Raw genomic sequence first — 13,838 nt, 5'->3', positions numbered from 1 at the left:
CCAAAAGTAACGAATATTCAATTATTATTTTTTTACAAGTACAAAGAAAACTCCATTCTCATTTGTAGAAGGAAGTTCAAAGTTCAAATTGCAGGTTAGTCATCCTTTTTGTTCCTCCATGTAAAAAACTTTATTCTTTTCGACTCAAGTTACTTGTGCTTCTAAGTAACGTATAATAGATTGTTTTGACTATATTTTTATGGGGATGTAGCACATTTATATATATATATATATATATATATATATATATATTTTCACATATTTATAATTTTTTTCAATTTTTATGTAATTTTACTTGTTTATAAATATTTACTGTAATTATATTATTTTATAAAATATTAAAAATTAAATACCTATGGGGTTTAAGCCCCGTACCTCGGGGCTTACGGCTCGCCGATACATATGTAAAACGCTCCGCCTTACGCCCATGCCTTTTAAAACAGTGATCTTATTCCACCTTATGGCAGAACCAAACGACCCCTGGTAGATTTAGAAAACTAGATCATATTCGATTAGGCAAACAATGCCTAAGGAGGGTATTTTGGAACTTCAGTAGACATCCAAAAGCGTTGTCTTGTTAACAAAGTTTTCTCCTCTTTTTCTCCCCTTCGAAATCTACTTTCTTTTCTCTTAAAAACCCTAGCCAGTCGAATCAAAATAATCAGATCGAACTTAAAAAGAAGTGTAAATTTACCATTTGAATAATGAGTCGAGGAAGTGGAGGCGGCTACGATCGTCACATTACGATCTTCTCTCCCGAAGGTCGTCTCTTTCAAGTCGGTAAGCATTTTTCATTTTTTTTGAACTCTCTTTTAACTGGATTCAAATTTCATAGCCAAAATATGATTTTTCTTCAGTTAAATCTTAAATTTTATTGATTTTGTGTGATTTGTGAAAAGTTTTAGGGTTTTTTCTTGTGAACAGAATATGCATTTAAGGCAGTGAAGGCAGCCGGGATCACCTCTATTGGCGTCCGTGGAAAGGACTCCGTTTGTGTTGTTACTCAGAAGAAAGTTCCTGTAGGTTTGATATTTTAATTAATTTGTAAATTATGAGCATTTTAATTCTGTTTAGAGAAGACTTCTATGTTTGTGCTAGGTAAATGAGAGATTTAGAGAACTTTTAGTATTTGAGAGCTAATTTGCGATCTAAGACAAGCTTTTTAGTATAAAAAAAAGAGAGATGAAGTTTTTTAGTAGGATATAAATTAGAGAATTAAAGCGCCTCTAGTTCTCCAGAGCTCCTAATTCGCAATCAAAGACAAGTATTTTTCCAGTAGGATTTAAGTTATATATACTGTCAATGTAATGATTTAGTAGTAATTTAAATTATTATAGCAAGTTACATACCATTTAGTCTAGGTTACCAATCAGTGCTATCAAATAAAGTTGCCTGCAATTACTTGTGATAGATTTAGAGAACTTCTATTTCTCGAGAGCACTTAATTTACGATCAAAGATAGAGTTTTTGGTAGGATATAAATTATATACACTGACAATGCAATCATTTTTTACACCATCCATGTAATTTAACTTACTGTAGTAGGTTACTTACAATTTATTCTAGGTTATCGATCAATGCTATTAAATAGAGTTGCGTGCAATTACCTTTTAAGTGACTTGAATTTGTGGATGTTTCTTATGCTATCAGCGCATAGAACTTGAACCCTTTTTAGTATCCCAATGAACTAGGCTTGAATAAAGCAGAATAGATGTGGAGGATTCATAAAACTGAGCGCAACTTGTTTGGAATTTAGGCTTAGTTGATTGATGGTATGGTTGAGTAATGGATGGAGAATTAAATTTATTTTCCACGTGATCTAGGATTAATAATATAGCGAAGGCTGTGGGAAATTGTGAGAAAAGGAAGCCATTATTTTCAATATATTAATCAGATAGCTTTGTAGTTTTTTCCGCATAGCCTATTTATATTTACTTGATGTTTCTGAAAAGTAGACCTGTAATTTTGGAAATATGGACCTACTGTGGAGTTTGAAGTTATCTGTATTTTGGCTGAGCAGGACAAGCTATTGGATCAGACCAGCGTATCCCACTTGTTCCCAATTACCAAGTATCTTGGACTATTGGCTACTGGCATGACAGGTTTGCACTCTTTTATAGGTTCAAGGAGACTATATGGAATATAAGGATTTAAATTTTTGGTTGATAGTATCAATTAGCAAAGGTTCTTTATCTATCAGTCAACCTTTTCTCCTGTAAGTAAAGGAAAAGTATTGATATATCTTCCTTGTGTGGTAGTGTATGTTTTTTCACAAAAATGTGAAACCTTGCACCCTCCCTCAACTTTCCAGTATGAAATTATGAATGCCTATCAATCTCTTTTAGCATTGTTGCTTAGCCCAAAAGCACTTTGCTACTAAGGCTATTGGTTTTATTAACTAACTAGAGACAATTTTGAGTTCAAAGATGATCGACTTATCGTATTTTAAGATTTATCTAGCTACGGATCATATCGCGTTCAATTTGTGACTATGAGAATTGAAACGAATAGCTCCTTCCTGAGTTTATGTTTCCATATTTTTCTTTGACATATTTTCAATTTCAGCTGATGCAAGAACCTTGGTTCAACAAGCTCGAAATGAAGCTGCTGAGTTTCGTTTTAAATATGGATATGAAATGCCAGTGGATGTACTGTCTAAATGGTATTTCCTTCTGCTTCATTATATTCTCCTCTTTGTACTCAACCAGTTAATAATGTGAAGTGCCATTTCTTGGTTATTGGTAGGGTAGAACTATTATTAACTTTTATTTTCTGAAGCTATGAGTTCTTTATTTGATTCATTATGGGAAGCAAGTTAAGTAGCATGAATTTTGCAAATGCTTTTCAGTTGACTCTATTTAAAACACATTAGCTAGAATTCATAAATGTATAATGTGCTAAGGAACATGTATTTGCAGGATTGCTGACAAGTCTCAGGTTTACACACAGCATGCTTATATGAGACCCCTTGGAGTAGGTTTGTTGCTGCTCCCTTTTGATCTTTGTGAAGCGTCCTTGCCTCTCTTTTTGTTGGTGTTGGCGGTGAGGGAGGAGGGAAACACATTTCTGCTTTTGCATTTTACTCATCCCTGTTTGTGTTTTTCTTTTTCGATGCAAAGTTGCTATGATTTTGGGCATTGATGAGGAAAAAGGACCCCAGCTCTTCAAGTGTGACCCTGCTGGTCATTTTTTTGGTCATAAGGTATACTGAATACGAATTCTTCTCTAAATAAAAGCTGATTAAATTTGTTCCTGTTTATAGGTAGCCTTTTTTTCTTGATAAGCAAAAAAAAAAACCGGTAAGACCTTTTTATATGTAGCCTTTTGGTGACCACGTTTCCTTCTCATCATCTCATGGTCATTCCGCTGTTCTAGTATGTCATCATGCTAGTTGAATCTAGGCAGAGAAGTGATGATCAGATTTCAAATTCATAATAACATTGTTAATCTATTATTTATTGGTCTTACAACTTACTCGGTATTCAAAGAGGGATTTGGGGGGGGGGTGATCTTTTACCAGCATCTCCCAACTTATTCAGTATGAAATAAATGTGTTGCTATATCTATAGGTGAATGTGGTACAAAAGTTTTGTAAGTTGAATGCTTGTTTGACTCCCCAGACCCCACTATGTGGGATTATACTGGGTATGTTGTTGTTGAATGCTTGTTTGACAATTGTGCCTTAAGTACTCGGGCATGACAGCTCAGCTTCATATGTTCGAGATGTGCATTCTTTTTTCAGAGAATGCTGAGCTTTGATTTGGTGACTAGTTATAGGGGAGTTAGGTTGAACCCATGACGAGTGAGCAGGTCATGAGTCATGACAACTCGTTTCCTAATTTAACAGATGGTGCTGCTGTTAAGTTCTCAGAAAGAATCTTGGACCCATGTCATGCTTTCTTGTAAATCCTTGACAGCACATGAACATACAGGCACCTTCAACCACTAAATTTGAGAAGATATATATGTAATTTAGAAGCATGCACGTGAAATGATCTTTGATGAGTTGAAAAGTAGATGCTACTTCATGGTTTCCAGCTCTTCTTTTCAATGCGCGACTGTAGCATACACTCACATTTATATGACCCAAAAGTAGGAACCCATTGTCCTATCCAGTAATTACTAGCAAATGGTGACTGGTTACTTTAGATCTGCTCCCATAATCTGCTATATTTTTATAGTTTATGGGAGGACATTAAGGCCTTTTAAGTCCTGTCTTGAGATTTTTTTGAAGTATTGAAACTCTGTTGGCTTGTCTTGTTGTTCATGGTGGTATTCCATTTATTAACCTGGTACAGGCTACAAGTGCTGGATCTAAAGAGCAAGAGGCAATTAACTTTTTGGAGAAGAAAATGAAAAATGACCCTGCTTTCTCCTATGAAGAAACTGTTCAGGTAAAAGGAAAGGGAGTGTTCAGACGTGGTTTTAGGCTTTAATTCTTCTTATATCCCAATTTTTAGCAGTTTTCAGTTTCCTTTCTGTTCAAATCTCTGGTACTGCTGGAATTCCATTCCCTAGGCTATATTGGTATTGCATTGAATATTTGTGTAAGGTTCTGTGGGTTCTGAATTGAAGGTTATTTGGTGTAGAGTTGTCATGAATTGAAGATTCTGCTTTTACATAGCACTTGTTATATGTGGAATAAAAGTCAAAAATCACCTACTTTCAGCCACATAACACAGTTATGCAGATGTTTACTTTTTGGAACCTCTAGATAATCGCAGTTCAAAGAAGTCATACAGTTAGAGAAGAGTGTACCCAAGTAGAGTAGCGACTTGCCTAGCTAGGATTCAACTTTTTCCAATCTATATCAATATTGTGCTGTTCTGTTCCTCACTGCCTATACTACCTATTACAGAATTTCTCATTTTGTCGTGTAATTGACTGTAGAGGTTTCAATAGAAAATAGAACTAGAAAGTATTATTGTTAACGTGAATTTAAGATGTTGATGTAACCTCCTAATAAAATCGGGAAGTGGCTCCATCACATATTGGCATAGGTAAATGGATTCTTTTGCACGAAGCTATAAAACTCTTAATTTGGCCATCTCTTTTTATTCATCAACCAAAAAAAAAAGCTCTTAATTTGGCTAGTGCTTACAGTTGAGCAGATATTGTTTAAGAAGTAAGAGTGTTGCGTCTAATTGAGATTGAGGATAATATATATATTTTTTTGGGTCAAAGTTGCAGTATATCATGTTCTATGTAATTGCTAGAGTTGTTTGTAAATGAGGTCTGATGTTAAAGTTTGAAGGGTACACTTACATTATTTTTGTTATGTAGACTGCAATTTCTGCTCTTCAATCTGTCCTGCAAGAGGATTTTAAGGCCAGTGAAATTGAGGTAATTTGTCTATTTCTCTATATTATCCACCATTTGGTTACTGCAGTTATTAATGTCAGTGTTGATCACCACTTGAGGGGGAGGGAGTGAGTCGTTTTCTTTTCTTGTTTGGGAACTGATCTAATATAAGCATTTGCTTGAGTTGCACCTGGAAACATTACTATTGCACGACCACGAGATATGATATGACATTAAGATATTTGCGTATATCCATTATTTCCTGAATGGATATGGTTGTGTAGTTACACTATCTTCTTCATCTAACTAGCAATTAGAACAAATCATTTCAGAACAGAAGACATGAGACCTTTATCACACAATTGTTGTCTTAAGTGGATTGTAGTGCTTCTTAGGATTTAAAACCGCTTATTTTCACTGCTTGCAACAACAACTGGAAACCCAGTGTAATCCCACAAGTGCGTCTCGGGAGGGTAGTGTGTACGCAGCCTTACCCCCCCTACCTTAACAGAAATACTGTAGTGAAAAAGCCATGAAAAAGAGGCATTAGTGTTTCATATCGTAATCTCTTCTGGTCCTTTGCAGGTTGGTGTTGTGAAGAAAGAAGATCCCGTCTTCAGAGTGTTAACTACCGAGGAAATTGATGAGCACTTAACAGCCATCAGTGAGCGTGATTAATTAGCCACAGGATAGTCTGTTTCAGTTAGAAATGTATGTTCGCTATCAGGACTTGTAAGATCCCATATGATTGTCAGTTGGTGGGCATAGACAGAATCCTTCTGCATATGCTGATAATGAGTCTCTAATTGTTGAATGTATCATTTCTCGGGATCATCCTAGTTTCACAAAATGTTTGAATGCAACTGCGCGGGATTATATTTACATTTCATGCTGAATTTCACGTGCTTCATTCCAGCACCTTAAACTTATCTCTTTCTTTAACACTCTGGTATTGCTATTGGGCGTCTTCTGAACAACAATTTTTCTTGAATTTCTGCATTGTGACTAGCTATTTTATGTTTCCAGTTTCTAATTTCGGTGTACTGTTAAAGAATCAAAGGCGTGCAATTTCCAGTGGCAATTTTACCATTGACTACACAGTTGAGGTTGTAATTTGTAACCTTGTGATACGAGGTCATAGTTAAGGTTTAAGATATACTATGCTTACCAACCTGCCTACTGATTAGTTGATATTTTTCGCAAACTTTACGAACATAACTCTTATTTTCGTATTTCTCATTCCTTTAATTCTGAATCTACTGGTAATCTTGAAAGACTAGAGTTCTTTCATGGTACGGTTATTGTTTTGGTCTCTGCCACAAAAGGATATGATTCTTTTATTCCTTCCGTGGTAAATAAAAATATAGTAATTACTTGAACCATATATTTTGATTTTTGCATGCATTCTATCCTTCAATATTCTTTATTTTTACAAACGTATCGTGTTGATTAGGATGATACGAAGTTTAGCAGTGGAGAGAATAATAGCAGTTGTTTTTCCTTTTGAAACTAGTTTTTATAGGATTACATATATTCCTTCTGAAGGAAGAAACAAAACGAAAACGAAAGCCTCATAGAGATCATTGCGTAGCCAATTTCTTCAAATATATAGATAAACATTCAATAACAACGACAAACCCAGTGTAATTTCATAAGTAAGGTCCGGGAAAGGTAGTTGTTTCCGATAAACTCTCGATTCAGTAGAAGCATAGCGGATACAATAATGGAAAAGAAGCAGTAACATATAGTAACACTCATGGAATATAATTCAAAGTAACTAAAAACATCACGTAGCAATCTACAGAAATAGAAACACAAAAAGTTAAAGCTTGAAATGAGCATTGCCAGTTCTAATTGAAGATGACAACAACAATATTAATATTCTGCAACTTCAGGAAGAGGTGAGCATTTTCTTCTTTGCCATTAATTAGACATAGAAAAAGGACTAGCATTTGGTAGATCCATCATATATGTAATCAAGAATAGCGATAACTCCAACAACAAAAGCTTGATCTATTCCTGCCTTAACTGTTACAGTATACACATCATTGCTTGGCATCACTTGCTGTACCTCTTTCCTAGCTCCAACCTGCAATATTCCATTGCTTACTTTACTATTCATAAAAGGATTTAGGAAAAAGGGTCAGAAATATCCCTCTACTTTCAAATATTATCTATATTTAACCTCCGTTATACTTTCGAGAAATATGTACCCCTACTGTTAGCAAAGTATTCAAATCTACCCCTCATTTAAACGGTGCTCCTAAGTGGCAGCGGACTCAGCTATTAAAATGCCACAGTTGACGTGATCAAGGAAGGAGGAGCCACATTGTTGGAAAGTTGCATTTTTCATGTTTTTTAAAGTTCAACCTAATTAGAAAGGAAGAAGGGGAGCCTTGACCAACGGTAAAGTTGTTTTCGCGTGATCTATAAGTTACATGTTCGAACTGTGAAAGCAGTCATTAATGCTTGCATTAGGGTAGACTATCTCATCTCATCCCTTAGGGTGCGGCCTTTCCCCAGACACTAGGTGAATGTGAGATGCTTTGCGCATCAAATTGTCCTTTTTAACCAAATTAGAAAGGAAAAGTATATGAAAAACATGTCACCATTAACCTTGAAATCAACTACCTTTGCAATTACATTGCCCGAGGAGTCAATAATGCTGCAAGATCTATCAGGGAAATAGCCAGCAATCTGGAAAGTCTTATGATCATTGTAATCCTTTTGTTCAATGGAAATCTTGATTGGCATTTTCTTCAAGAAACAAGAGTTTTTGGGCTCTTTCAAGCAAAACACCAACTTTTCATAACCTTCAAAATCTTTACTATAACCCCTCCATTTCCTTTGCATGCTTAATGCTTCAATTACTCCTCCCTGAAAATTGAAGGTATATGAGTCACAAATAAATTCCTTCACAATTGTTATAGACGCCAGAATACTTTCATACATGGTCATCCAACTTTTAGTTTCTTGCACCAAAGTCAAAGAAACTATATTTTGTTACGGAAAAATAACTCAACAACCGAAAAAGGAAAAAAGAAGGCAGTCCAACGCACAAAATGTTCCACATTCATGCAGGGTTCGGGGAAGGGTCACGTCCCAAGGGGTGTGATGTAAACAGTCTAACATAGCACACATCAGTGGCTGCTTTTACGGCTCGAACCCGTGACATATATATAGGTTATACGGAAACAACTTTATTGTTGCTCCAAGGCTCTCCTTGGCAACAATTACGCACAAATATCGTAGAAATAAAGAAGACGGAAAATGCTAAATTCGGTCTAGCTGGAAACACAAATAGGGCCACTTCAGCATTTCAATGTGCATATACCACATGATTTAAACATGCATACGGCAGCCTAATACATGAAGCATCTCGTGTTCACGTACACCTAAGGAGATGTAACGCAGTCAGCCTGCCTTAAAACAAAATATTAGTGGCTTATTTTACGATTGAAACATGCATGATAGTTAGAAAATATATATTGCTTCTATTGCCAAATGTTACCTTTTTCCTGATAAGAAGTAAATCATGTCCATAACTATCTTTGAGAATAAGTTCTTCCTTTTTTCCAAGAATTCCACATCCATCAACTTTGAAAACAACATTTTGGGCACAATTTGTGACAATAAAACCACCACCATTCACAACATGTGGACGCCTTCGAACTACAAGAACTACCTCAGAAGATGAACAAAACACCTTACTAACTACAGCCATATTTGAGTTGATTGTGGTTGCCATTGTAATTTTGCCACCTTCTCTGTCTAAGAAATAAAATTGATAAGTCTGTATTTATAGTTTATAATGTAAAAACAACTGTTCAAAATTCAAAGTTTGGTAGAGTTTTGATTGACTTATTGTATCAACCTCAAGAATCTTCTTGACTGCAACATGGAGTTGTAAAGTTTGTATTAGCTTGTCCCTTACGCCCCTCAATATATATATATACTTGTATATGTTTTTTGATTAACTTATATACACTAACAGTGTAAATAAAATTTTGCTTATTAGTGTAGGTTAATCTGTTGTAATATCGTAATATTCCTATTTTTTCAGAATTTAGCTTATATACATAGAAAATGTAAGTATTTTCATACTATGGGTGTATTAACCGAATGTAGCAGGTTTCATGTCTTTTTTTTCATGTAAATAGTTTCAGTAATTATGAGAAATTACTTGATTGAAGTGACCTATTTAATAGTACAAAGATTATTTTGTACTGCCGGCGTATAAAAGTTAAACTTAAATATTTAGGTAAAAATTCTTTACACGTTATCCTTGATATAAAAGTGTAAAAATTATTAAATATGCATTGATGTATTTGGATGTCTTTTACAAGCAATATAAAAAGGGTATGTTTTTCATTACATTTTAACTTTATCATATTAGTAAATATTGGATGTCTTTTAAAAGCAATTCAAAAAGGGATTTGTTTTTCTTTCTCACTTTAACCTTATCATATTAATTTTATTGAAGGTCTTTTACAAGCAATTCAAAAAGTGGTAATTGAGCCTTTTGAAGTTTGGCTGCCTAATCACTGTATATGGGAATATCTCGTTGAAATCGACCCTAATTTGCATGTTTTCTTTACTTGTGTGCATGAGATTTCTTCAATAGGGGTAGACTTTGTGGGTACGAGAATCTTGTTGACTTTGAGTTACAATTATTGCTATGATTGTTCCTTTTTTTAAAAAAAATAAAAAAAATAAAGCATGTAATTTAGAAGCTTTAGTCTTACTCTTACCAAATTCTTTTTTTAGAGTAGATCAGTTTTATGATTCATTATAAATATCCTTTTTGTTATTGTAAATATAACAATTGTATAATGTATACTATATATTGATTATACATTTACTATATACTATATACTATATACTAGCTAAATGTTTTAAAAAATAAAGACTCAATTTTTTTGTGGGCATGGACTGCTGTATAGTGTAATAATTCCTTGAAATTTTCTGAATACTACACTTCATACGGGTAAATATTTAAGGCCGGCCTAAACTTGTATCCGTTTGTTATTCCGGTAAACGAACTTAGAACTTTTTCATTTCAACACTTCAACTTAACTATTTGCACATTATTCAACTATATTATAATTCACTCATTTCAACACTTCAACTTAACTATTTGCACATTATTCAACTATATTATAATTCACGAAAGACACCTAATTTGTACTCATTGCTTTGATGTAAAGCATGCGTACTAGAATTTTTTAACAATCTAAACACCTCCATGTTTATATGATTTGTCATAGATTTTTTTTTTATGGTGTTCGTTCGGATAGTATTTTAATAAGCTTTTAATTACCATTAAAAGTATACACTATTAGAGCCCGGTTTGAGTTAGTTGATTCTAAATAATTGATAAACGTAACTTAATTACGATCACCAATTACACAGTCGATACCAAATATAATCTTTCGGCGTTCAAGGAAATTCTAAACTTTTTTTCTTCTTCAGCATTTGGTAGACCAAATCCACTTATCTGATTAATTTGTCTACTCACTGAGGACATCTTAGGTAGGAGCGGAGTCGGGATTTTCACTAAGCGGTGTCAAAATATATAAAAGTAAATATACGAAAAAATCAATGGGAGTCAACATATAGTGTATATGCATATAGTTTATACCTACACAATGTATTTTTTTTTATGTAAAGGGATATCAATTGAGACTCCTTGCTATAAGGTGGCTCCGCCAATGTCCTTAGGGGGACCTATGTTCGGAGTACAAGGGTCACCGGACACCGTTAACTTCGATAAATTTTTTAAATATACATATGTTTATATATATGCATATAGTAAAAATGATCATATACTTTACATGGAATCCTTAAGTTCAAAAGTTAGATGAGAACACTAGTTGGTAGTTCGTTCATGTGCTTTCGCCACCTTTAAATATTGGATATGCCTCTGTTATCGGGTATTAACGAGACAAGAGCGAGGCACTGAACATATTCTACCCTCGACCTCCATCCTTTATTAGCACGTGCTCCTCTCTAAAGCGGACTCTATTTTTATATACTCGAAATCTCTAATTAAATTGTTTTTACCATTCTACTACACCCTTGGATGGTGAAAATTCCAAACTACCAATATCACACTTTAATTCCATAGTCGAAAGTATATGTTATGTCTCAATAAATTATTTTTCCTCTTTTTGAGTTTTTTTCAGAAATAACATGCAAAAAGGAGAGTATTACGGGAGGAAATTAACAATCTAAATGGTGCTTAGGAGTTAGGACTCAAAAGTTTACTATATTAAAGTGACGTGAATTTAAAGAACAAAAGATATTAACTGATTGATTATGCTTTTAACTACCAAAAAGATTCGGGAAATGACTAGAAATTAATTTCTTAAAAGCTCTTTTTTTAAAAATACTTTTCTTAAATAATCTATATTTAAAGAATATCTAGGAGATTTACTTCAAGTTACGTCAAAGTCTAAGAGGAAAATATTTAAAATTGTACGGAGTACAGTTCTACTTCCAAGTTCCAACTGCTCAAGTTAATTTTGGTATACTAAAGTGAAGTACGTAAGAATAACGAAAAATAAAGGGTAAATTTGTTGACTAAATACCTCTTTTTCAATAATAAAATATTAAAAGCTTCTTTAATCAATAAGCGTCGCTTTGGCCGAGTGGTTAAGGCGTGTGCCTGCTAAGTACATGGGGTTTCCCCGCGAGAGTTCGAATCTCTCAGGCGACGATTGAATTATTTGCTTTTCGTCAGTGTACAGTTAATAATTGACAAACTTAACCATTGTTAATTAATATTAATATTAATTGTTACTTCATAAATCATTTAACGGAGAAAGATAAAAAATGCCGCTGAACTTTTATAAAAGGTCTAAAAATACCCTCCATCCACCTTTTTGGTTCACCTTTGATCGTTAGGTCAATGTTGAATTTTAAAAATAATTATTTAAATTTCACGTGACGACTTCTTATTGATCGAAATTAAAACATCTAATATGTTAGAAAGATCCACCCCATATCTACTCGTTTTTCGGACTAACCCGCCCCAAACACTAACTTGACCCAAATAAAAAGTTCAAATAAAAAAAGACGCTCTACTTCCATCTAACCCATAGATTTACATGTGTTCATTTTCTTGACTAATTTCATGTATTGCATTATCATCGAATATAGGTTTATGAACAAATTAAACAAACAAGAAAAGTCTAGCATGAATGAGTCAACGATTTTCTTGATAATAATATGGGACGAAAAACTAGGGGTAGTTCAAAGTTTATGATATCTTCCAAACAATTACTTTGAGATCTTTCCGTTATGTGAAAATGATTAAATTAAACTTATCTTGAATATAATGCAATTTGTGTCTATAGTGTAAATTGAATCGGATGCCATAACAAGAAAAAGAAAACCACGTAGTAAGTTTGCGTCTATATGTTTGCTTTAACTTCCATGGAGCTTTTGTTCCATGGAGTTTGATAGAAAGAGGACTCTTTTTTTTAGTTGAACTTTTTGTTCGGGTCAGGTTAGTGTTTGAAGCGGGTTAGTACGAAAAAACTGATATATATAGGTGGGTCTTTCTAACGGATTAGATGTTTTAATTTGGCCAATAAGAAGTTGCCACGTGGAATTTAAATAATTATTATTTTAATTCGGCATTGATCTAACAGTCAAAGGGCATAAGTGAACCAAAAGGTGGATGAAAGGGTATTTTTAGCCCAATAGGTAGATGAGGAGTATTTTTAGACCTTTTCCAAAAGCTTAGGAGCATTTTAAACCCTTTTCCGATCATTTAACTATAGTAAACTAGTAAATGTATCCGCGCTTCGCGCAGTCGTAAAGGAAAATAAAATATGACTACATAATTAATGTCCTATAAAAGAAACTCAATCTCTACTAATCAAATAAATTCATGACTTTATCATGAACTATTACATTGATTACAACCCGTGAAACGAAAAGGTTAAAGTATGCATTTGGACGTTATTTGTTTGAAGTGTGAAAAATAAAAGTATTTGATCTTCAAATATTATTTCAAATAACATTTAATAATAGCTATAGCGAAGCCAAAATAATCTTCATGAATGTCAGCTATTTCCGTTTTGAGAATTTTACTGCATTTGATAATGCACCGTTAATCCAAATTTAGCAGTCAACAACAATTCAATGAGTGAGATTAGAATTTTACTGACTTCATTCTTATATGGTATAAATAATTTTTATTTTTCTTGTTTTACTTTCTATTTTGGGTACTAAAAAAGCAATAATAAATCATGAGCAACTAATGTCTACAATGGCCATAATTTAGTTTTAATTAGATTACTCTTATAGCGCTGTAACCACAGCTTCTATTATTATTAATGCTAAGGCAAAATTACATATAATGTGATTTGATCTTACACATAAGGCCTCTCAATTTGTTATTTTGACATTCGTTCACTTGCCACTCCTTTGTACTTGTACAATTTTACAAATACAAGAATATCCAAAATTTAGAATCTGTAGTGCAACAATGCGAGGTAATAAAAGTGGTATAATCTTTCCTCGTTAGG

At 33.7% G+C, this 13,838-nt stretch overlaps 2 protein-coding genes and 1 non-coding gene across 3 annotated transcripts; 2 read left to right on the top strand and 1 right to left on the bottom strand.

Moving 5' to 3' along the window:
* Positions 1–465: 465 nt before the first annotated feature.
* On the top strand, positions 466–6,211 carry LOC104121366 (proteasome subunit alpha type-6). The gene is made up of 9 exons (XM_009633343.4): positions 466–780; positions 925–1,019; positions 2,021–2,102; positions 2,566–2,662; positions 2,919–2,977; positions 3,120–3,202; positions 4,299–4,394; positions 5,284–5,343; positions 5,887–6,211. The coding sequence occupies exons 1-9, from the start codon at positions 705–707 to the stop codon at positions 5,977–5,979; spliced, it is 741 nt and encodes a 246-aa protein (XP_009631638.1). The 5' UTR covers positions 466–704; the 3' UTR covers positions 5,980–6,211.
* Positions 6,212–7,025: 814 nt separating this feature from the next.
* On the bottom strand, positions 7,026–9,204 carry LOC104121365 (protein LURP-one-related 6). The gene is made up of 3 exons (XM_009633342.4): positions 8,813–9,204; positions 7,933–8,178; positions 7,026–7,390 (listed from the first exon to the last, which is right to left on the bottom strand). The coding sequence occupies exons 1-3, from the start codon at positions 9,047–9,049 to the stop codon at positions 7,247–7,249; spliced, it is 627 nt and encodes a 208-aa protein (XP_009631637.1). The 5' UTR covers positions 9,050–9,204; the 3' UTR covers positions 7,026–7,246.
* Positions 9,205–11,937: 2,733 nt separating this feature from the next.
* On the top strand, positions 11,938–12,019 carry TRNAS-GCU (transfer RNA serine (anticodon GCU)). The gene has a single exon. It is a non-coding gene; the product is annotated as a tRNA-Ser (tRNA).
* Positions 12,020–13,838: the final 1,819 nt, after the last annotated feature.

The sequence above is a fragment of the Nicotiana tomentosiformis genome, chromosome 6 (genome assembly GCF_000390325.3).
Source record: "Nicotiana tomentosiformis chromosome 6, ASM39032v3, whole genome shotgun sequence".
NCBI classification, from domain to species: Eukaryota; Viridiplantae; Streptophyta; class Magnoliopsida; order Solanales; family Solanaceae; genus Nicotiana; species Nicotiana tomentosiformis.
The sequence above is the reverse complement of the archived record's forward strand: the minus strand, read 5'-3'. Positions and strand labels throughout refer to the sequence as shown.